Here is a 26,140-nt window from a genome sequence, read left to right as displayed (position 1 = left end):
CTTCTTAGAATCCCAGCCAGGAGAAGAAAGAGGCAGCAGAACTACAGCAGAAAGTTATCTGCACAGGTATTCAATGAAGGAGTATTTGTGGTAATTAAAATGGGAAATAATATGCAGATTTAAGAGGTACATCTGATGTTACCTCCTCTGAGAAACCTTCCAGGACATTAAAAGTCTTCATCAGGAGCCCATCAGTGTGTTTTCATAGCACTCTGCTTCCCTCTACAGAGTAGGATAGCAACAGTCAAAATAGCTGTAGTTACTCATAGGCAAGTTATTCATCTCTCTGCTTCTAGATATTCTCACCCCATAAAATGAGAAGCAGAGCAGTAACTGCCCTATAGTATAGCATAGTGCCTAGCACATAAATGCTCAATAAATAACAATTACATTATTATTGTTGCGCATTATCTCTTTGCTTGTCTATTTCCCCCTCAAGATTGTGAGGACTCATAGGGAAGAGATTCTGTCTTTTGCCTGATAGATACAAGCTCTTCAATAAATGATTTTTGAAGGAAAAGAGGGAAGAGTTTGGTTAAATACGTTATGGTTCATCCACCCAGTGAAGAAGGAAGTAATAGCTTTTTGTTGTTGTTGTTAATGATGATAATGAAGACTCTATAACAGTGGCTCCTAACCTTGGTTGCACATTAGAATCACCTAGGCAGTTTGTAAAATACTGATGCTGAGTGTACCCCCAAAGGTTCCTTTTTTTTTTCTTTTGAAACAATTTTAAACTTACAGAAAATTTGCAGGTGCAGTATAAATTTTTTTCCTGTATATTTGATAATGCTAAAAAATGCCAACACCCCTGAATACTTTAGTGTGTATTTTTAACAAAAAAAGAACATTTTCTTACATAACCACATTATGAACATACAAATTAGAAAGCTAACATTGACACATTACTAACATCTAATCCACTTTCAAGTTTCCCAAATCATTCCAGTAATGTTCATTAATAGCAAAAGGATACAAGTTAGAATCATGCATTGCATTTGGTTGTCTCCTTAGTCTCCTTCAATCCATAGCAGTTCCTCAGTTTTTCCCTGACTTTTTTGACTTTGACACCTTTTAAGAAAACAAGCAGAGATTCAAGTTTAATTGATCCAATTATTTCTCTGCTCATCAAAAACTTTTCTGAATGGCTTTCATCTGTAGTTTTAAGCTATTGACAAATTCATTTTGATGTGTGGCAAATATTGCTCATACTAAAAGTCATTTTTGGCTCTCTATTGTTCATGACAATGAATTGTACCTTTAATTTTCTGATGACATTATGTATGCCTCCCCTCTGCTCCACTTCAACATTTGCCCTCCTTTTTCCCACGTCACTGGAAACTAATGAGGGCCCGTTTTACTTTCTTCCCACTTTATTTTCCTAAAAGATTCACTGAAAAATAAATCTACTTCTCTGTCTTTATGGTCTGTTCTCAGGATGTCTTTTTCTGATGATCTTCAACAGGAACAACCAATACTTTGTACTCAAATTGAGTTGCTGAATGGGTATATGGTAGAAAATTCCATTGTGTTTGAATTTTGAACTCAGGACACAAAATGATAGATTAGTGTTCTAGTTTGCTAGCTGCTGGAATGCAATATACAAGAAATGGAATGGCTTTTAAAAAGGGGAATTTAATGAGTTGCTAGTTTACAGTTCTAAGGCTGAGAAAATGTCCATTACAACAAGTCTATAGAAAAGTCCAATCTAAGGCATCCAGGGAAAGATACCTTGATTCAAGAAGGCTGATGAAGTTCAGGGTTTCTCTCTCAGGTGAGAAGGCACATGGCGAACACAGAGTTTCTCTCTCATCTGTAAAGGCACATGGTGAACACAGTCAGGGTTCCTCTGCTAGTTTCTTCTCCTGGCTTCCTGTTTCATGAAGTTCCGTGGAAGGTGTTTTCCTTCTTCATCTACAAAGGTCGCTGGCTGGTGGACTCTGCTTCTCGTGGCTGTGTCATTCTGCTCTGCTCTCTCTGAATCTCTTTCATTCTCCAAAATGTTTCTTCTTTTGTAGGACTCCGGAACCTTATCAAGACCCACTCAAATGAGTGGAGACATGTCATCAACGAATCCATCTTAACAACCACTCTTGATTAAATCACATCTCCAGGGAGATGTTCTGATTACAGTTTCAAACATACAGTATTGAATAGGGATTGTTCTGCATTCACGAAATGGGATTTTGATTAATACGTGGCTTTTCTAGGGGACATACATCCTTTCAAACCTCCACAATTAGCCACTCATTCAGATATTTATTTTAATTTTGTTTTAACTAAAAACACTACGTGGGGATGCAGCAATAATGAGGACATATGTAGCCTCTGCCCTCATAGAGCTTACCTACTAGTAGGTAGTATTTATAGAACTTTTTTTTACAATGATGAAAATATGCATCATTCCTCTATTTTTCTTTTACAAATTTCTGTAATTTGGTTATATCACTTTTATAATTATAAAATGAAAATGTAATAAGCATATAAAATATTTCATTATATATAACCTATATGTATATATAAACAGCTGAAATCAAGCAGTTGATCATATTCAAACAAATCTGAATTTAGATATATAATTACTTCTGCTTGGATGGATTCATGTTCTAGTACTTGCTAGGAAACGAATGAATCAAAGATTAACCAGAAATACACTGAAGTATAAGGTGACTAAGATAGTTGGACAGATCCAGATTTCTGGGCTGTGGTAAGTACAGGCCTTTGTACATGCTGACACTCATAATTTATCTCTGGTTTTGGTTTCTATCTTAAAGGAAGAGTTGTGATTTTTACAAGCACAGTGTCAAAGAGGGAACAACTTGTACAAAGTCAAGAGTGAGCAGGTCTAAAAATAATTTAGCAAGGCTGGGGCTTTGACCATAAGGTGGGAAATGGCAAGAGACAAGGCAGGGAAAGTCAGCAGGGCCTTGTAAAGTCCTGTTAAGGCATTTGAACTTTATCCACAGGGCAATAGGGATCCAAATAAATGTTTTACACAAGGGAACCATGCAGTCATATCTGTTTAGAGATCATTCTGGCTGCATTGGAAAACAGATCAAAGAGGACAAGTCCACAAACAGAAACCAGGTAATAGGCTGTTGAGGTAATTCATCTCGTAAAGCTGATAGCTAGGATGGGTATAGCAGTAGGGGTAACCAGAAGCAATAAGCTCAAGAGACTGTGGAGTAGAATTGAAAGTTTCAGAGACTAATTGGATGTGAGGGTAGCCAATTGGAATGGGTCAAGGTAAACTCCTATCCCCAAAGGTGATGGTATACATCAAAATTTCTTTATCTGCAATATCAAAATCTTAAAAGGTCTGAAAAACAAAGGTTTTGTTCATGATTTGATGACCTAAAGCCTGAAATATAAATATAAAAGGTTATATTTAGTTTGTTATTTAACAGTCTTGGTGTGATGATTCACAGTGCTACACAAATACTAACATATTAGATAATGAGACATTGCCCAGACCCTTTGGGGTATTATATAATATATAGTATATAATACCATATTAGTGTTCTGAATTCCAAAATGCAACTGACACCAAGGGTTTCAAATACGGGGTCATGGAAAAGGGTTGAAACCATCTTCATAGAGAAAGAACTGATCATAGAATATAGATTGCAGATAGTATTTAGTGTTTGCTTACTTTAGAAGATTGTATGTATTGTATGCGTTTGGTTTTTTGTTTTGCTTTGTTTTGTTTTGTTTTTTTCCCATGAACAGTTGGATTATCCCAGGGTGGGTCAATGTGTATGGTGAAGAAAGATAATTGAGGATCTTAGCAAAAGAGTGGTTGAAGTTATAAATAAGGAAAGATGTGATGACAGGCAGAGCTGAAAAATGGGCCAAAGGAATGAAGATCTTTCTGAGGCTGACAGACAAGTGTTCCTGGAATAACAGAGGGAGCTGAATAGAGGAGGCTGTGGTCAGAATTGCATGTCTAAATTTAGGACTTAGAGTGGGAGCCTTTCATAGTGATGATAAAGTTCAGGGTATGGCCATGGAAGAGGGAGCAGGGTGGCATGGAGGTCAGTAGTAGTCACCAGAGATATAAAGGCCCAGGAACTGTGAAAGGCTTTAAAGGCAAGTGGCATTGAAATCACCTAGGATCACAGCTGAAAGGCAGGGTTGAGAGGAAAATAATGACCCAGAATCTGAAGTCTTCAGCAAAGGAGGGAAGTGAACCTGAGATTTGACAGCAACAAGAAGAGAGGTCTAGCCAGATGGAATAGGCCTCAGAGAAGCAGGGACTCATACCTGGAGGAGAAAGGAGGGCTCTATATCTATCTTCCTGGCCAGAAATGCTGCCATGTAAGAAAAAGCAGCCTTCACCTGAGGGCTCCCAAGAAGACATGGCCTTGAGGATATCCTGTTTCATTGAGGGCTAGGAGGCTTTAATGAAGAGGTTTAAATTCCAAGAGAGTTTACTTTGTACTGAGATTAGCAGGAGCAAAAGGAACAGCGAAAGATTGGGCTAGGGAAGAGGAAACCCAGAGCCACATGAGAGTAGCAGGAAGAGAGAAATAGGCAAGTACAATGGCCCCCACCTAGTGTGTGGAGTGTTATATGTTAAGAATTGTATTTCTACTCACTGATAATAGAGACCCTCAAAATAATGTCATTAAAAATCAGGACTTTTATATACTTTTTTACCCTTACTTAATAGTCTAAAGTTATATAGTGTAAAGCTGGGATGGAAGCTCCACATTACCATCAAGAACCCAGGCTTCTCCTTCCAGTTCCTGTCAGCCATCCTCAGTGCGTACTTTTTGCCTTATAGTTCCAGAATGGTTGTTGAAGCTCCAGCTATTCCTGTGTGTTCCAGGAATGAAGAAGGGGAAGAGCAAGGGGTAAAAGATGAAGAATGCCAGCTTGAGGCAGTGCTCTATTCCCCATCACTATTCTTAAGGAACTTTTTGAGAAGCCCCAACCAAACACTTCTACTTAAAATTTGTTGACTGGGATTTAGTCCCATGGCCACTATATTTTTAGTGGTGAAGCTGGTAAATTTAGTTCTCTTCGTTGGGAACATTGCTATCTCTAACAAATCAAGGTTCTGTTAAAATTAAGAAGATTGAACATTGGTAAACTGAAGAGCAGTGTCTGCTCTAGATGGTCAACCTGGTGGTATTTTGCGAACCACTAAGTTTCCATTAGAACTGGCCCCAGCAGTTCCTAAATGGTCTCCCCTGATCAGCAGCATCCACAATCACCTGGAAGTTTAGTGGAAATGAAATTGTTGGGCCCCACTCCAGAGCTACTCAGTCAGAAATTCTGAAGGTAGGGCCTGGGAATCGGTGCTTTAACACCCTCTCCCACCCACCCAACTGATTCCAATGCCCTTAAGTTTAAGCACAACCGCCCTAATACAATGATTCCCACAAAATGGAGCACACCTAAATCACCTGTGGGAGCCTTTAAAACCATGTAAGCTTGGAGAGCTATATCCTAGAAGGTTTTGGTTCAGTAGGTTTGGGGTGGGCCTCTTGTATCTGTAATTTTTTTTTTTTAATGTTGCAGGTAATTACAATGTAGTGAATAATCAAACTGTCTTTTGAAACCACAGCCCTAATGAATGAGAGTGTACTCAGACTTTCTAAAGAAGTCAGCCTTGGTTCTGCTTTTGAGGAAAACCTGACCACTATAAAGAAGTCAGCAAAGGGATTATTTTGTTTTCAGTAAAGTTAGAAACAATAGTAGTCTCTGGAATTTCAAGGGATCTATATCCTTTCTTAATGAGTTCAGCTGCACCCAAAGATTATTACAAATCCAAGAGAGTTCCAGCCTCTGGAATATGGGAGGACAGAAGATGACCTGGTTTGATGACCTGGACTTTTGGGGGGAAGTCAGAGAGTTGAGGCTACTATAATGCCATCCTACAAAGTGATTGGAGGCCCAGGTATTTGTGGGTATTGCATGCAGTGCCGAGGCTAACAAGGACAGAGGTGCTGAGTCTCTCTCTCTTTGTATAGGTGCTTATAAAGTCATTCACTAGGGACTCTAAGATAGCCTTAAATTTAGGTTAATTTATTTTGGAAAGATAAGTTGAGGAATACCTATGAAAATCTATATAAAATACATGGATGTGGAACCACTGGACTAAAAATGACCTTAAAGGGGCATTTATGAAAGTTATCCTCCTACCTGTTCATATCCTTACATGTAAAGCAAATCCCTTCCTTGTTCAGACAACATTTATAAGTGTGGGTTTTCATCTTCTGCATTGTAACTTCATTTGAGTGTCTTATATTGGAGCATTTTATTTAGAATAATTTTTGTATATTGTGTGTGTGTGTGCGCGCTAGGACAAACAGTTGTGTCACATTTATTACATCATAGTTATCTATTCTTTAAAAAAAAAAACATATTTCATTTGAATTGTTTTCTTGCCTCTCTTCCTCATAGGATTTTAAGTAAAATAGAGGCTGAGTTTAATTCATAAGTACTTATAACCACACCACCTTACACAAATGGGCACTTGTTACATGCTTCTTAGAAGAAAAAACTGCAAATAATATTAAACCCACTCATAGTTTCCTTCTTGGAATTTTCTTGCTGGTAATTGTTGCTGGTAATTTGAGAGAAATAAGGTTATAGTTATAGAAAATAAATATAAACTCTTCTTATAATACATATTCCATAAATTTAGGATACAAATGCAACTTTTCTCTTCCCGTTGGCTCCAATTTTCAGGATACAAATATTATTTAGTCCCAAGAAAACACACATGTAAAGTTAAGTTGTATTATATAATTACGCACCATCACAAAAGAATATTGCCAAACAGTGAGTGTATGAGGAAGTGTCAGAAACAGGCAATAAGTGTGATAAGAATTTAGTGGAGACCAGTATGGCTGTGACTGAAGGAGTCAGGGAACTTTCCTTAATAAAATCGAAACTCAGTTTTGCCACATTTTCTGCCATTTTAAAACAAAGATCACCTTTCTTCCAATTTCCAAGAACACATTCACCATTTCTGTCTAAAGCCTCATCAGGAGTACTTTTGGTGTCCATATTTCTACCAACAATCTCTTCAAAGCAATCTAGGCCTTTTCTGTCAAACAGCTAACAGTTCCTCCAGCCTCTACCCATTGACCAGTTACAAAGTCACTTTCACAGTTTTGATATTTGCAATAGCAGCACCCCATTCTACTGGTACCAAAATCTTTTATCATTTCCTGGGCTGCTTAAAGCAAATATCTTGAAATGGTTTAATTTGAACAGTGGAAATTTATCAGTTTATAGTCTTGAGACCAAGAAAATGTCCAAATCAAGGCATCATCAAGGTGATACTTTCTTCCCAAAGACTAGATGTTGGGGTTCTTGTCTCCTCTGCCACATGGCAGAATCTGCTGGTCTTACCCTTCTCTTCCATTTTGTTGATTTCACCTTCTTTTGTGGCTTTTTCTCTATTATATATTCGTTCCATTTATAAAGTATTCCAGTAATAAGATTAAGTCCTATCCTGAATAAGGTGGGTCACATTTAACTGAAGTAGCCTCATCAAAAGATCCTTCTTATAATGGGTTTATACCCACAGGAATGGGTTAGACTTAAAAGCATGTTTTTCTGGGGTACATACAGCTTCAAACCACCACAGAAGCATGTGCTTTAATCATCCAAAAACAAGTCTTAAGGACCCAATGGTCTAAAATGAAACTATCTAGAAATATTCTTCTACTTTAGATAATCCATTTCTACTGTGAAAGGTACAATTCTTTAACTAATATGTCTCCTTCACTAAATTCTATGTCCAATGAAAACATTGACCTTACATCTTTCGTTCATTGCTTAATCCCCAGTGCTTATGCAGTCAATACTTTCTTCTTAAAAAAATCCAATAATGTTAGTAATAACGATTATAATACTATAAGCACTTATTTCTGCCAAGCCAAAGTACTTGATATACATTATCAAGAAGTTGTACAGCTAGTAGCAAAACAATGCATCTTGAACAAGAATACCTCAGTTTGAATTACAACTCTGACACTTAACTAGCTGTGTAAGCAAGCTGGTTAAACTTATGCTTCAATTTCCTACCTTTCACATTGAGATAATAATAATACTTATCTCAGCAGGTAGTTAAAAAAATAATAAATCAACATATGCAAATTAATATGGATAGGAAGTGCTCAAATATTATTGGTTATGATATTTATCATTATTATCATAGTCCTTACCATTTCCTTGTTTGCTATTTGAAATGAATATGTTAGAATCAAAGAAAAGGTTCTAACATCATGGAGTACCTATTATGTGTCAGGCCTGTTAGATTCTTTCACAAATGATATCCCAGTGAATTGGGATATATATGATATATATAATATGAATTATAAAGCTCATTAAGTTTAATTTCACTGTCAGAAGCTGATTAATTCTGTTTTTCACCATATATAAAACATATACAGACCTGGTTTAAAATAATATGTTTTTTAAAATGAATAAAAGATCCAACATGAAAATATTAGAGTAAGCATAGCCCAAATACCCCTGAAGAGTGAGAGAAAGAACAAAGGTGATGGTGGAGTTATACAGAGAAGGAAGGGTTTAGCAAATGAATTTGATTGCTGAATCATTATATTGATACTTCTTTTAGTCTCCAGTATTTTAGAGCACCTACAAGTAAAAACCTAAAGTTGTGGAATTATAATCCATACCAAACTCTGAAATCTGTTCTACAACTAATTGTTGCAATGTGCTTTGAAATTTATTGCTGTTTTGTATATATGTTATTTTTCACAAAAAAATAAAAGAAGTCAATTGTGATGATAAATGCACAGCTATATGATAGAAAATAATAATGCAATCATGCACTGCATTAAAGAATAAAGAATTTAAAATCTTTTTTAAAAGTCTAGATAATAGTTTATAAGAAATTGTAAGAAAAATTATACATTGGTTGCTGGACCATGTACTCAAAAAAAAAAAGGAATATATATTGCAAATATATATTCATTTATAAAAACAAATTTGTACAAAAACAAGCAAAAAATATCCATTTTTTGGTGGCTCTAAGTGTATTGTTCATTTTCTTAAATAAAAATATTTTTTTTAATTCCACTAAAAAAGAGAAATGATCTGTGTGAGGACATCATATTTAAAGCAAAAATTATTTAAATTTTCAAACACTTCTATGATTGCACATTGTGTTCAGCAATATTGAATAATTCACCATAATAAACAAATCCAAATCCTAAAAAAAAAAAAAAAAATGGATACAAGGTACTTTGCTTCTTTAACTGTTACCATTTATTAGCAAATATCAGGTAATATTCCCTTGCAAGAAATCTAAAGATCAACCCTATGGTGCTAGCATCAGTGTTATAGCAAGCTGAACTTGGTCTTCTTGTGCTTTCCTTATCCAACCTTTTTTCTCATATTATAAATGCTTTCAGTCATTTGGCAGTAAAATTAGACTCATGGATGAGATTTGATCAAGAATAGATGTTTTATCTCGACAAGCATAACTTCCCTGTTACCTAACGTTTATTAAAAACAAAGAAAATCAAAATGTTATTCCATCCCCACTGAGTAATGCTTGTCTCTATTTTGTAGCCCTGTGCCATTGATGATCTTCAGTAATACTGAAATTAATTAAAATAAATATGATCAATTCTTGATCATTTACCTTGTTGGAAAAATCAAGAGGTTAGCAAGGGCATTCAACATCTAGAGAAATAACAACTGTTTGTCTACTGTTTGCTATCTGTTCACCAAGATATGTTTTACCTTGTTGGTAACAAATATCAAACTGGACTAGTTTTCTCATTGGCTCTTAAATTTGTTTTTCTTAGCCATCTTTTTCTCGAGCACAAAAATATTTATGTACTTAAAATGAATATTTTATGATTGAATGAAGGTGATTAAGAATCATAAAGGGACTCAAAGTCACAAACTAGAAAGAATTTAAAAAGTTCACTATCCCCAAAACTATATTATCTAGATTAGATAAGATTATATTATAAACAAGTATAACCTTTTAGCAGTAGACAAAAATAGTAACTAAAATGTTAACCTCTCTGAGTTCACCAGTTCTCTTATTTCTAAGAATCCTAGAATTGAAAGAACTTCCAAAATAGCATTGGTATAGTGCTTCTTGTGGGTATGGGCGCTGTGTAAAAGAGAATGACAAGGAAAAGGTACCAAGCACAACTCACATGTGGATACATGATTTTGATCCTGATATCAAATAAGGAGTCAGTATCCTTTTTAACCTGAATTATGGGTGTCTCTTCATCTCTCACATATGATATCAAGTTCACCTTATTAACCACCATTTCTCTTACACTGATAGAGTGAGGAGGAAGGTGTAACCATCGCCCTCATTGTAATTTGCTCTCTGTACTTTAACCCTGAACTCTTGCTTTGGGTCTGCACACTACTTCATATTTTTAGCCAGTGACTAAGCATGTTCTGAGTTAATAAGTAACTCTCAGGTGACTGTTTAAAAATCCATAGAGTAGAAATGGAAAGGACTTTAAACATTGTTGACTTAATCAAATTCATGCTCTTTTTCATTCACAAAGTATTATTGCTACTCCCACTTTAGTTTCAGAGTAAAAGCTGTTCAACTCACTGTTCTTTGTCCATTAGACAGTTATGGACATTTCTATTTTAACAGGAGAGAAAACAGAGTAGTCAAACAGAATCTAAGAAATGTAAACTCTAATGTTTTCAAGAACAAACGTATTGAGAAAGTTTTGCAGTGTGTAAAACATTTTTTAAAAAATTTTTCATTGAAAAAAATCTTCACCATATACTTTCTATACATGGTATTCAATCAGTGGCTCACAATGTCATCACATAGTTGTGTATTCATCACTAGGATCATCTTTTAGAACATTTGCATTACTCCAGAAAAAGAAATAAAAAGAAAAAACTCGTACATACCATACACCTTACCCCTCCCTCCCATTGATCTCTAGTGTTTACATCTACTCAATTTATTTTGCCCTTTTTCCCCATTATTATTTATTTATTTATTTTTATGCATATTTTTTACTCATCTATCCATACCCTGGATATATCAGACAGAGGTTCTCACAACCACACAGTCACATTGTAAATGTTACATCTTTATACAATCATCCTCAAGAATCTAGGCTACTGGAACACAGCTCAGCAGTTTCAGGTACTTCCCTCTAGCCATTCCAATGCACCATAAACTAAAAAGAGATATCTATATAATACATGAGAATAGCCTCCAGGATAACCTCTCAACTCTGTTTGAAATCTCTCAGCCATTGAAGTTTTATTTTTTCTCATTTCTCTCTTCTGCCTTTTGGTCAAAAAGTCTTTCTTAATCTCTTGATGCTGAGTCCTGGCTTATCCCAGGCTTTCTGTCCCATGTTGCCAGGGAGATTTACACCCCTGGGAGTCATGTCCCATGTAGGAAGGAAGACAGTGAGTTCATATGCTGATATGGCTTACAGAGAGAGGCTACATCTAAACAACAAAAGAGGTTCTCTGGGGGTGACTCTTAGGCATAATTTTAAGTAAGCTTAGCCTATCCTTTGCAGGAATAAATTTCAAAGGAGTGAACCCCTAGATTGAGGGCTCTGTCTATTGATTTGGTTGCGAGACTATAAAAAATTCTCCAAATGGGGAAGTTGAACACCTCCTCCCTTCTCCCCATTCTTCTTTATTCATTGCCCAAATCCCTTTGGGATTTATCAGAGCATCACACTAACCTGGACAAACCAACAAAATCTCACTCCCTGTTCAAGATTCCATGTATTCATGGTATCCAACTAAACTGACCATAAAAGTTAAATTAGGAAATATACTACCCAAAATATAAATTTTACACCAAATAAACATCTCACCCTTTATTCTCACCCAGAAGTTGAGGTTTTAAAATATGGTTGGCATCATCCTTTACTCAGCCTTCTAGTATACCTTAGCCCTATCCATATCAGCTTCATTCATATCTCTAGTTGAAGTCTAGTCCCTTTTTCAACTTTTTTAACAGTTCCTCTGTGGGAAACTGCTCACTTTCATGGCTTCAGAGCTCTGAGTCTCAGGTGACAAAGTATGTAAAACTTTTAAAGAAACTTGAAATGACTTTAACTTTCAAATGTCAAGTACCTCTATTATACCACATAGATACTAACGTGTAAACTATTTTCTATGAGATAGTTGTGAGAGAAATCATTGCAATAGCAACTTCCTGCTGTCTTTTAACCTGAACATTCTTTTAGTCATAAAGGTAGCAACTGTGAGGACATCTTGATCTTATCTATGGCAAAGTCATACATTCTTTTCTTGTTGCAAGTATAGAGGAAATCCAAATTGTTATAGTTATTATTTTAAAATTCACATTAGATATATGTTTACTTGATAAAGTTAGGAACTTGATACACTCAAGTTTCAAAGATAGCTATACATTGACATTTATTTGTATTAACTCCATGTCATTTATTTTTTAATTTTGTATTTTTATGTATATGGTGACAGTATTAACTAGCTTGTAAGAAATATTTACTATATGCCAAGCACTGTTCTACATATCTTGTATGCATTAACTTAATAACTCTCATTAGAACCCTATGAAGTAAATATTATTCTCCCATTTACAGATGAGTAACTAAAGCTCAGAAAGGTTAAACAACTTTCCCAAAGTCATATAGCTAGAAAACAGCAGAATGGAGACTTAAGCCCAGGTTGTCTGTGTCCAGCATTTATGATGGAATGGTAAATGAGAACAGAAAAATTAATCTTGAAGAAAGATATTATATAATACTGAGCCAAAATATTTGTCCCCATCCAAATAATTAGAATGATTAGATATTTATTTATATTTTATTCTCATTTACTTTTTTTGTTATTTGAATCTGATTTTGTTTTTTAAATTTATTTATTAATTAAAAAATTAAGAAACCAAATAAAACATCAGCGTATATAATCAGTAATTCACAATATCATCACTTAGTTGCATATTCATCATTTCTTAGAATATTTGCATTAATTCAGAAAAAGAAATAAAAAGACAATAGAAAAAGAATTAAAATGAACACAGGAAAGAAAAAAAAAGATTATACCTACCATACCCCTTACCCCTCGCTTTCATTGATCACTAGCATTTCAAACTAAATTTATTTTAGCATTTGTTCCCCCGATTATTTATTTTTATTCCATATGTTTATTCTCATTTACTTTTATTTTTATAATTCACTCACCTCGGTTTTAAATGAAAAATGTAAAATTATTTATTCCTCAAAAATCTCAATTAGCAGGCAACTGTAATTGTCAGTAGCAGGAGGCCTTTAGCTCTAAAAAGGGAATGAGGGAAGGTTTGGGGCCCCTGGGATTCCAAAGGATTATTCTGATTTCACTGTGTAAATTGCTTACCCATAAGAAGGGCACAATCAATATCTGTGGAATGAATGAGTGAATAATTCTCATCTCCCATTTTAATGTTAACATGTCATGTGACTAAAGATAAAATCAGATCTTTCTCCTATGCATACTTCTTTCACAGCATTGTAAAATAATTGTTTCTATGTTGCTGTTCCTTCAGTATTAGCTCCTTGAAGGTATGGACCACAGTTTACCACCTTTGTATCCCAAGAATCTATCAATAACCTGACTGATTAATGATAAAAGTTTGTTGACAAAAAGAAAGGAGAGAGGCAGGCAGGCTGGCATACATACAACAGATACCCCTGTGTATCTGTTTTAAATTTAATGTGAGGTTATTGGGTTTTACCACTTGAGTCTTTTAAATAAATTGGAAGATGATATTCCTTGCATTTGATACTGCTCCTATGCCTTATCCCCAGGAAAGGCCACCAGGAATCAAATGGTATGCACATTACATTCTATCCCCTGGGTACACCACCCAATTTTGCTGCATAATTATATCATCTTCTAAAGGTCTTTTCTGTTCCCATGGTGGGTTTATCTGTAATTATTGATAAACACATTCATTTTTGCTTATTTTATACAGAATGCATATGTGGATGGCCCCAAGTCACTGCAGCATCCAAATTTCCATCTCAATATAGATAGAGACTAGGAAATACGCCTTGGAAAACTATGGCTGATTCTTTTAAAAAAACACAAGTTTGCTTATTATTTGAGACAAATGTGCTGCCCAGGTTGCTTTTTTCCCCCCAATAATATTAAATACTATATCTCTCCTTTATCTACCACCTTTTGTCCCTACCGTAGTCTTATATTTCACCACATTGTAACTCATATCTCTGATATTCATTCCTGAGTTACCTTTTGCTTATATACTGTGTGCCCGCAAATGAGCTTTACAGTGTTTTTATTTCTAATGTTTAAAAAATTCTCCTATTTGATTCTTTTTTTTTTTTTTAATTCAGATTAACATAGATGGTAGGCTTTTAGCTCTGTCATAAGCATACTCTAGATTGGTGGTTTCCAATCTCTTTTATTTTTTTTACTACCTCTAACATTTTATGTACAGAATATAGTCTGCTCCTTTGGTGATATCTCATTACTGTAGTGGTCTGAGTGGGAGTAGGGATTTGAATCCCTACTGGAGGGAAGATTACCATATCAGTTCTCAGAGAGTAGTGTGTAGTGTTAATAATTGTCCTTCCATGGAAGCTTCTGATAATGTCTCTGTTCCCTGCCTCCACCTCACCCTCACCCCATGCCTCACTGTGCTGCTGAAGCTGACCTTATGGCAGCAAATGAGTTTGGCATAAGAGAGAAAAGTGCCAGAGTTAGTGAAACAAATGTTTTAATTGGCCATCTCTTTGATTTCTTCACAATCACTCTAAGATTCCATTATGCATCATGCTTTTAGTCGGATATATAATTCTGGTAATCTTTCTAGTGTTAAATAATGGTTCCTTTGGGCATCAAATTTAGTAATACAAATAATTAATCTGCTGGATAAGTTAATAACAACTGCAGGTATAAAACAACAAAAATCATTTATATGTTTAGAATATCAATGTACATAACTTTCTGTACAAAGTTTTTCCCCTTTGCTTCTTTCACATTAACTTTTTGCTTGCTGTACAATCGCCCTCTGAGAACTAAGATCTGCTTATTATTCGTGGGGCAAAGAGGATTGTAAAACATTGTCCCATAATAGCATACAGCATAGCATTGGCCCTTTCTATAAGGGCATTGTAATGACACATTTTCTGAGTATTGCCTTCAAACTACTTTAATAAAGAATCCATTGTTTCTATTTAGTTGTATGATAATTTTTTGTAATAGAAACCCATACTGATTTATCAATATCTTAGGCTAAGGTATTTTTTTAGTCATGTAGGGGTAAGATAACCTCATTATGTGTTCCATATTGATAACCTTTATTGACAATTATACATTGCAGGCATTCGATTTATTTATTGGTACTTCAGTTTGTATTCTCATTTAAAGGAAATGACCTATGGATTTCCTTAGTCCTTCTACCTTTGTTTATCTTGGTCCTTCAACAATTCAAGTTATCATACATTTATTCAAGGCCTGTTTGTGCCGTTCACCATTCCAGGGACTAGAAGTGAATAAAACATGGTCCCTATTCTGAAAGAATTTAATGTTATCTAAAAAAGATTAGTATTTAATTCTGGCATCAGGAGGTAAATACTAGCGAGCTTCTCCTGAGAGTGGTGGGAACCTCTATGAGATACCCATTTTCCAACATGGGAGTCAGTGAATGTTCTGGAAAAGATAAGATCTGCTCCAAGTATTGGAGGATAAGTAAAAAAAAGGTGGGAATGACATCCCAGATAAAGGAAACAGTATGTATGCTGAGAAACTACAAGTGGTTTTCATATGTTATGCTTTAAAATAATATTAGGAAATGGCAGGTGAGCTTGGAAAGGCAGCTAAAGTCACATCATGTGATTGTTTAATGCTATATTCAGGAGCTTGAGATTTATTCTTAGAGTTAGTGCACACACTCACTCCCTGAAATTGTTTACAAAATGTTGGGAAACCATGTGGGAGACATCAACTCCAAGTCCATGCACTTCCCAAAAAACAAACAAGCAAAACAAACAAAAACCAAACAAATGGTGCTGAATATTGCTTCTTGGCTTTTTGACAAAGATCAAGTGTAGTAACAAGTGGTGCTGCAAGAATGGGATACTCACATGGAAAAATAATGAAATGTGACCCTGTCATACAGCATACAAACAAAAAAAAGTTGGGAAAATATTCATTTTATGAGGGAAAAAAGGCTCAGAGCTTTTATTAGATCCCAAAGTGGTCCATGACCCAAAAATTATTGCAAATAATTGCACTGAAATGGCAAGTAAATGGCCATACCATTAACTAATTAGAATAAAGTAAAGCATTACTGTATCCATATTCCATACCATGATAAATATGATGTACAGAACTATGTCAGTTCAAAAAACTGTTGCCAGGAAGACTCTTATTAAGCTGTAACATTATGACTCTTATAACCAAAACAGAACCATAAATTCCTTCACTGAGCAAATATTTGAGTCTTACTCTGTACTAGACACTGAGGTGAGCACTTATGACATAGTAGTGAACTAAAGAGGCACTGTCCCTGTCCAGAGCTTACAGTCTAGTGAGGAAAGCAGACATTATTCAGATAATTACAAAAAGAAGTGAGCAAGTAGAAATTGTAATCAGGCTGTGCAGTGGAAGACAAGACGATTGTTTTAATAGGGACCCTGATTTAGATGCTGGGGTTAGGGAAGGTTATCTGGAGGAAATGACATTTGAATTGAGATCTGAAGGAATGAGTAAGTGTCAGCTGGGAAAAAAGGAAAAAGAGACCCCAGGCAAAGAAAGTAGCATGTTCTAAAGCCCTGATGCAGGAAAATGCCTGGTGTGTTTTAGGAAAGAAAAGAAGAAACCTAAAGTGCAAGGGGTAGAATAGCATGAGATAACCCTGGAGAAGCTGTTTTGAAGAAGATAGATCTTTATCTTAAAAACAAGGGGAGGCAAGTGAGCATGGAGATGGGGAATGGGCATTCACATGATCAGATTTATATTTTTTAAAGAGATCTCTCTGGTTGCTATGTGGAAAATGAACTGAAGGTAAACAACTTACAAAAGGTTTATCAAATATAAAATATTAGTGTAACAACAGAAAATGTATGGAGACCATGTTCTTTAATTATTCTAATTCATAGGTTCATTATAAGTCATAGAATGTGTCTGTGCTTTAGTTTCTCCACATAGAAAATTATAAGGTTGAACTTATAATTCTCTAAGCTCAGATTTCCCCACAAATGGGCTGTGAAATTGACCCTCTGAGATGTAGGGTTAGACCCTCTAATCCTGAACTGCTTCCTGTGTTTGCTCCAGTGTGTTAGATGTGAATTTATTATTGTCTGTGTGTGCCTTGAGGCAATAAAGGCTGAGAAGCTCTGGCCTTAACCCCCCTTCTGTACTAATACTTCATGGTTCTTGAAGAAATCAACTTCTAATCCAACCCCCTCATTTTTAACAATGAGGGGAGCGTGGCCCAAAGAAGGAAAGTGGCCCACCTAAGGTTGTGTTTGTTAGTATATAGAACATTAGTCTCCTGACCAATAATCCTGGATTTTTCTACTATGCTATACTTTGTCTCCATATCCTTTGTAATTAGTACAATTGATTATTATTATAATTATCAGGATTGCAGTTTCTTCTTTCCTTTAGTTATGAACAGAAGTGCATTTTTTTGATGACTGGAAAAAATTATTGCTCTAAGTTATCAAAGTTTTTTTACTAAAACCTGAAGCTTGAAAACTTCTGCGAAGTGAATTCTCAGGAGATAAGATGATCTTATTCTGGCTAAGCTGAAAATATTGCAAGACCAGCATTTCTGTTTCTAAGTTAGTCCAAAGTCTACATACAGAAATGATTAGTAGAAAGGGAAATTAGCCAAGCTTTTAAATAACTTTACTTGATTTGAATTTGAGTTCAAAGGTAAATGAAAAGTTTAAAGTTGAAATTGAATCTTACTATGCCAAACAGTCTTCCTTTAGGTTCAATGAAATTTTAAAGTATGAGGGAGGCCTGAGATTGTAGTGGTTCTGAGCACAGGTTCTAGAGTCAGGGGATCTGAATTCAAACTCCCATCTTTTTTACTTATCAATATATGTGACTTAAAGAAAATTACCTTTCTTAGACTTCTTTTCTCTACTTGTGGAGTAGAAATAATGACATTTCATAGTAAGGATTAAATGAGACCATATATATAAACTATCTCATCAAAGTTCAGTGCAGGAAAATAGAAACCACTCTAGGTATTTAAAGAAGAAAGGGATTATCAATATAGGGAAAAATCATTGGAGGGGCCAGAAGAAGAGAAACTAGCAAGAAGCCATAAAACCTCTGATATTACATCCACATTACTCAAACTGTGATCCAGAGGTCAGGCAGCTGTTCTTGCTGCCACCTCAGCCATAGCTGCTGATGTAACTACCTCTCACTGCCAGAAGCTGGTGATAAAACATTGGAAGGCTAAGTCCAACCACTATAAAGGCTCACTTTCTCTCTGACTTCCTTGTCAGCATTCATAGCACCTCTGTCTTCTAAATTTCACATGAATTTCTCCAACTGGTGAAGCCTAACTAGAAGAACTAGAGCCCTAGTTGCAAGGGATTCTGGGAAATGTAGTTTGTAGCTTTCCAGTTTCACCAAACAGGAGGAAGATAGAATGAAAGTTGAGGCACCCAATCTAAGTATCTGTAACAAGGATATAGCCCAGGGATTGGCATTCAGTAAATACCCAATAAATAATAGTTATTGTTAGTCTTCCTGGTATTAGTATATTAGTAGCAGGGATACTGGTATTATCAAATGTCAACACAAAATTTGCTATGTGAATTTTTATTAACCTGAAAAGATTTGTTTGATTATATTTTTTGAACTACAACTAAAGATGCAAACAAAGGATGCAATTAAATCAAAATCTTCATCTATGCTATGAGCCCATTATTCTAGATACATTTTTCTTCCCTTTAAGGAGGTAGTAAGTAATGAAGCAAATTTTTTTGTATTGTCGGACTCATTTAATACAGCAATTAAAGTAATAGGACGAAATTCACTTCTCCATTTTGTGATGGGAATGCCTTGCATATTCAACAATAAGCAGCTCGTTGAACTTAGGTGTTTAGGCACAGCCTAAATCTTCTTTCCTATAGTAATTTTTCATAATGTTATAATAATATTGAAATTATTGTTTTCTAAGTGCTAATGAAGCAATAATTGTACCAATAGTGCCATATCTCACTACTATTATTTTCTTTTTTCTCCTCTTTTACTTATTTATTTTTTTTTCTCTAAACATTTCTTTCCATTCTCATATGCCTTTGGCAGCCAAAAGCTCTAAAAAATAAAACATCTGTGTTATGTTCACCACTGTTTTAGGGTAAATAGCAAAAGTACAAAATAATAGGTCAATTACAAAGTTTCCTGGTATTTCTGAAGAAAGGATGCCTGTTTTCCAAATGCCTCTTTTCACAAAGGGATTATTAGATTGGCCTCTGTTTTTGCTTAAGGAAGGGAAGGTCTAATTAGAAGTGACTTAAGAGAATATGCTGCCACTTTTGCAACTAACTGAACATACTTAGAAGAGTAAATTAGGTAGTGGACTTGTCTTTTGAAGGTCAAGCGAATGGAAATGTAATGTAGCTTTCTCCTGCCTGAAGTTTTGTGGTATCATATTCTCTTAAACTATTTTATTTTATCCTCTATTTTATGTGTGTCAACATATAGAAAAAAGGATGCTTATCTTCAGAGTCAGTATGAGAAACTGAAATTTAAATATTTAGAGTCAATAAAATTGAAGACAACTTTTATTCATCTGTCTTCTAGAAATATTTCTTGGATACCTACTAATCTACATTTAGAATCCAGAAAACTTTCTACCTATATTATTTTATTATTTACATTGAAATTTTTTTCTTTGCTTCACATTTTGTTTAATGATTTTAAAAGTAAACATTTAACTAAATGCTATAGATATATCACTAGGGAATGAATATATGATATAGTTCCTGACCTTCTGGAGCTAACATTCTAGAAGGTGGAAGTCATAGACATAAAATGAAAATGAACAAAACAGTATTGTACATAATTTAATAAATTCTGTGGTACTGAATAGTGAGTTAATGATCTAGTATTATGAATATTGTGCTTTTTTTTTTTAGCTTCCCTGGAAAATGAAAGCCTTGGAATTCACATAATGATATGTGTCCTGTCATCATTATCAAGAAATACACATTGAGCTCTGCATTTACCGGGGATTTAAAGAGTTAAAATTCAGTTCACAGCCATAAAACAACATTTTATTTCTGGTTATACCATGTTCTTTAGTCTTAAAATATATTCCCAAAAAGACTGCAATTAGAGGTTAAGAGAGAGAAGTAGTTGAGGGACCACATTTAGGAAAAGTGTTATGTGGAGATGAGACTTGGCTATATATTGAAAGAAGGTATGATAAGATGAGCATTCTATAAAGAGTAAGTATTTTGAATAAAGACATGGAAGAAAGAATATATATGCATGTTCACAAAAATATGAATATACATTTTGGCTGGAGCGAAATAGTTCATGTAGTAAGCAACAGATATGGAAGTAAGTTTAAATAATAAAATATATGCCAGGAGATAGATGAACTTTAATTTGGGGATTTGAGGTTAGAATTTCACAAATAGAATAGTTTGTTTCATATAGACTGTTTTGGCATACCTTTAAAAGTCTTCCTCAAAGCCTTTTTAGGTGAATAGTTTCTTTACTGAGTGGCATGATAAGTATATGACTCTCTAGATAGCATAAGATTATGAAGAATTTGAAACCTTTATAGAAGGAACATTTTTCATGTACTATCATGTTTATGAAAATTAGTGCTATCCTCAGCCCATGTACTTCCCTCCCCCCCAAAAAAAATTCAACAAAAGGTGCTGTAATAACAGGATGCTCACATGAAAAAGAATGAATTGTGATCCCAAAATACAGCATACAAAAAAAGTAAAAAAAAAAAAAAAAAAATAGTGCTTTCTTGTGTCTGATAATTGTACAAAGTTATTACAAGTATGCTTTTAACAAGAAAAGAGAAAGTTTTCACAGAATGGATATGTGTATCATTTTCCTGATAGTAAATCTATCCCTCTGTAGGCTGTCCACTTTAAGCAGAATTACCTTCACCCCAATAACTTCATCCTTCTTGTGATTTACTATTAAAAGCACCACCAAGTGTTCTGTAAGGCAAATTGCTAGACTAAAGAAACACTATCTACTGATTAGGACTCAAGTGAAAACAGATTTTTTTTTTTTTTTTTACAAGTCAGACTTCTCTACACATCTCATTTGAGTGATGTTAGTTCCTGGAATGTCTTAGTACTAAGACTATGGTAATCTTTAAGGTAAAGAATCAGGTAATAAATTATAGAAATTAGCTTCTTTGCCATATGTAATGGCCATACAACAAAATATCATTGGATGTTGATGTCAGCATCATAGGTTCAGGTTAACATTATTTTTAATTGAACCTAATGTTAAGAAATTTTTGTTTTGAGCCCCTGCCTTTCAAGTCCAAAGATGGATGCAATGCTTTAAGGAAAGATATGAGTAATAGATTTATAATTTAAAGGAAATGAAGCAAGGAATATTTTTTCTATTCAAGGTGATGTATGGAGATTTTCATTTGCCCTTAGGAAATAAAGTAAATCCAGAGGTAAGCATTTTTACAGTTAGAGATTTTATGGCTAATTCACATTCCAAGTGTCAGCATCTGTGTCAGCTCTGCTCTAAAGTTTCTGTTGGCTCTCTCTCTGTTGGCTCTGTCATTTCTGAGGTTTCTCCAAAATGTTTCCCCTTTTAAAGACTCTAGTTAACTAATCAAGACCCATCTGGAACGGGTGGAGTCACATCTCCATCTCATCAATAGGTCATACCCACAATTGGGCAAGCTACATCTCTGTGGGGATAATCTAATCAAAAGTTTCCAACATACAGTGTTGAATCAGAATTAAAAGAAATGGCAGCCCCCACAAGATTGAATCAGGATTAAAACCTGGCTTTTCTGGGGTACATAATACTTTCAAACCAGCACAAAATTATAAAAGAATATGGTTTAGTAGCTCTTCTCCCAACAACTGTAATAGCCTCAGGACTAATTTGAGAGAGTGCATATTTAATCACATCTTCTGAGTCCTGTACTTTTTTTTTTTTTCATATTTAACACTAAATTTTAGAGCTTAGATGAGTTACCATGTCATTTAAAGACTTGAATTTTAAAAGAAAATTAAAAGAGGTCCACTAAAATGCTAAGATAATTTTGGTTTAGTCTTGTTAATTAAAAAGTGCCTTTCTCTCAATCTCTCATAATTTAAATTATATTTATAATATGCTCCCCCTGGTTCACTAAAAGATTATTTTAGAATTCCCTGGGACAAGGATTAAGTAAAGTCTTGTCTTAATGGCCATGCCATTTGTTCTTGGGAAATAAGCCATATTTTTTTAATAATTTCTCCTTGGCTGTCTGTTTAATTAAAGGAATCTCCTTTTTGATGGCTAAGACTTGGGGTGCCCATTCGGTTAATCCTGTATACTCAGCTCCTTGTGTGTGTCAACAACGTAGGGGGTACTTTGGGAAAATGAGAAATGTTACTCTTTAAAAGATGTTACTACATAGATAAATAGTGGTTCTGGCCTAACGATATAAATAAGTAAATCATTCATCTAGAGTATTTTAGTCACTCTGACTCACCATGGAACCAGGCCATTTATGAATAACCATTATCAAGATCTGAGACTCTTGTTGGAGAAGGCTGGAAAACCTTCCATGATGCCGGGACAAAAGATGCAAGAAGGAGGTATCTAATTTTACCTACAAGTGGAATTCTTATCCTTAACCCATCTCAATGCCATATTTACACTTTATCTGTAACTCTGTACTCAATGGAACTGGCATTCTCACATGAATTAAAATTGTCAAATTCTGAATAGTTCTTATTGAATGTTGACATCTCAGATGTCACTTATAAGAGTGAAAAGGGGGACCAAAATAGCAAATATTTTCTTTTTGCTGTACTATGAGATGTTTTAAAACTTTTTAGAAGAAAACAGGCCCCAAGTTATAATTTCATCTCTTTCTGCAATTGTTTTAGCTTGTTGTTGTTGTTCCTGCTTTTTTTTTATTGATTAAAAAATTAACTAACACAACATTTAGAAATCATTCCATTCTACATATACAATCAGTAATTCCCAATATCATCGCATAGATGCATATTCATCATTTCTTAGTACATTTGCATCGATTTAGAAAAAGAAATAAAAAGACAACAGAAAAAGAAATAAAACGATAATAGAGAGAAAGAAAGAAAAATAAAAAAACAACAAAATAAAAACTATAGCTCAGATGCAGCTTCATTCAGTGTTTTAACATAATTACATTACAATTAGGTAGTATTGTGCTGTCCATTTTTGAGTTTTTGTATCCAATCCTGTTGCACACTGTGTATCCCTTCAGCTCCAATTACCCATTATCTTACCCTATTTCTAACTCCTGCTGGTCTCTGTTACCAATTACATATTCCAAGTTTATTCTCTAATGTCGGTTCACATTAGTGGGACCATACGGTATTTGTCCTTTAGTTTTTGGCTAGTCTCACTCAGCATAATGTTCTCTAGGTCCATCCATGTTATTACATGCTCCATAAGTTTATTCTGTCTTAAAGCTGCATAATATTCCATCGTATGTATATCCACAGTTTGTTTAGCCACTCATCTGTTGATGGACATTTTGGCTGTTTCCATCTCTTTGCAATTGTAAATAATGCTGCTATAAACATTGGTGTGCAAATGTCCGTTTGTGTCTTTGCCCTTAAGTCCTCTAAGTAGATACCTAGCAATGGTTTTGCTGGGTCGTATGGGAATTCTATATCCAGCTTTTTGAGGAACCGCCAAACTTCCTTCCACAGTGGTTGCACCATTTGACATTCCCACCAACAGTGGATAAGTGTGCCTCTTTCTCCACATCCTATCCAGCACTTGTCATTTTCTGTTTTGTTGATAATGGCCATTCTGGTGGGTGTGAGATGATATCTCATTGTGGTTTTGATTTGCATTTCTCTAATGGCCAGGAACATTGAGCATCTCTTCATGTGCCTTTTGGCCATTTGTATTTCTTCTTCTGAGGAAATACAAATCTTTTTCAAGATTTGTATTGTTCAAGTCTTTTTCCCATTTTGTAATTGGATTGGCTGTCTTTTTGTTGTTGAATTGAACAATCTCTTTATAAATTCTGGATACTACACCTTTATCTGATATATCATTTCCAAATATTGTCTCCCATTGTGTAGGCTGTCTTTCTACTTTCTTGATGAAGTTCTTTGATGCACAAAAGTGTTTAATTTTGAGGAGCTCCCATTTATTTATTTCTTTCTTCAGTGTTCTTGCTTTAGGTTTAAGGTCCATAAAACCACCTCCAATTGTAAGATTTATAAGATATCCCCCTACATTTTCCTCTAACTGTTTTATGGTCTTAGACCTAATGTTTAGATCTTTGATCCATTTTGAGTTAACTTTTGTATAGGGTGTGAGATACAGGTCCTTTTTCATTCTTTTGCATATGGATATCCAGTTCTCTAGGCACCATTTATTGAAGAAACTGTTCTGTCCCAGGTGAGTTGGCTTGACTGCCTTATCAAAGATCAAATGTCCATAGATGAGAGGGTCTATATCTGAGCACTCTATTCGATTCCATTGGTTGATATATCTATCTTTATGCCAGTACCATGCTGTTTTGACCACTGTGGCTTCATAATATGCCTTAAAGTCAGGCAGTGTGAGACCTCCAGCTTCGTTTTTTTCCCTCAAGATACTTTTAGCAATTCAGGGCACCCTGCCCTTCCAGATAAATTTGGTTATTGGTTTTTCTATTTCTGAAAAATAAGCTGTTGGGATTTTGATTGGTATTGCGTTGAATCTGTAAATCAATTTAGGTAGAATTGACATCTTAACTATATTTAGTCTTCCAATCCATGAACACGGTATGCCCTTCCATCTATTTAGGTCTTCTGTGATTTCTTTTAACAGTTTTTTGTAGTTTTTTTTGTATAGATCTTTTGTCTCTTTAGTTAAATTTATTCCTAAGTATTTTATTATTTTAGTTGCAATTGTAAATGGAATTCGTTTCTTGATTTCCCCCTCAGCTTGTTCATTGCTGGTGTATAGAAACACTACAGATTTTTGAATGTTGATCTTGTAACCTGCTTCTTTGCTGTACTCATTTATTAGCTCTAGTAGTTTTGCTGTGGATTTTTCAGGGTTTTCAACGTATAGTATCATATCATCTGCAAACAGTGATAGTTTTACTTCCTCCTTTCCAATTTTGATGCCTTGTATTTCTTTTTCTTGTCTAATTGCTCTGGCTAGAGCTTCCAACACGATGTTGAATAACAGTGGTGATAATGGAAATCTTTGTCTTGTGCCTGATATTAGGGGGAAAGTTTTCAAAATTTCCCCATTGAGGATGAGATTAGCTGTCGGTTTTTCATATATTCTCTTTATCATTTTTTTTTATTAATTAACGGAAAAAAAGAAATTGACCCAACATTTAGAAATCATACTATTCTACATATGCATTCAGTAATTCTTAACATCATCACATAGCATGATCATCGTTTCTTAGTACATTTGCATTGGTTTAGAAGAACTAGCAACACAACAGAAAAAGATATAGAATGTTAATATAGAGAAAAAAATAAAAGTAATAATAATAGTAAAAAAAAAAAAACAAAACAAAAACCTATAGCTCAGATGCAGCTTCATTCAGTGTTTTAACATGATTACTTTACAATTAGGTATTATTGTGCTGTCCATTTTTGAGTTTTGTATCTAGTCCTGTTGCACAGTCTGTATCCCTTCAGCTCCAATTACCCATTATCTTACCCTGTTTCTAACTCCTGCTGGACTCTGTTACCAATGACATATTCCAAGTTTATTCTCAAATGTCGGTTCACATCAGTGGGACCATACAGTATTTGTCTTTTAGTTTTTGGCTAGACTCACTGAGCATAATGTTCTCTAGGTCCATCCATGTTATTACATGCTTCATAAGTTTATCCTGTCTTAAAGCTGCATAATATTCCATCGTATGTATATACCACAGTTTGTTTAGCCACTCGTCTGTTGATGGACATTTTGGCTGTTTCCATCTCTTTGCAATTGT

The 26,140-nt window shown here is 34.7% G+C and overlaps 1 protein-coding gene and 1 long non-coding RNA gene across 3 annotated transcripts in view; one reads left to right on the top strand and one right to left on the bottom strand.

The window, feature by feature from the left end:
* Positions 1 to 26,140, top strand: part of NME7 (NME/NM23 family member 7) — a 331,620-nt gene that overhangs the window by 285,883 nt on the left and 19,597 nt on the right. Inside the window, exon 12 of one of the 2 annotated variants that reach the window (XM_077156907.1) lies at positions 21,590 to 21,640. The exons of the other annotated variant lie outside the window; for it this stretch is intronic. Coding sequence (XP_077013022.1) covers positions 21,590 to 21,640 — 51 coding nt within the window. The remainder of the gene's footprint in view (positions 1 to 21,589; positions 21,641 to 26,140) is intronic. 2 annotated transcript variants of the gene reach the window in all.
* On the bottom strand, positions 1,727 to 12,176 carry LOC143680491 (uncharacterized). Its single transcript, XR_013174060.1, has 3 exons — positions 12,120 to 12,176; positions 4,718 to 4,818; positions 1,727 to 1,813 (listed from the first exon to the last, which is right to left on the bottom strand). It is a non-coding gene; the product is annotated as an uncharacterized LOC143680491 (long non-coding RNA).

This window comes from Tamandua tetradactyla, chromosome 4, assembly GCF_023851605.1.
Source record: "Tamandua tetradactyla isolate mTamTet1 chromosome 4, mTamTet1.pri, whole genome shotgun sequence".
NCBI lineage: Eukaryota > Metazoa > Chordata > Mammalia > Pilosa > Myrmecophagidae > Tamandua > Tamandua tetradactyla.
The sequence above is the reverse complement of the archived record's forward strand: the minus strand, read 5'-3'. Positions and strand labels throughout refer to the sequence as shown.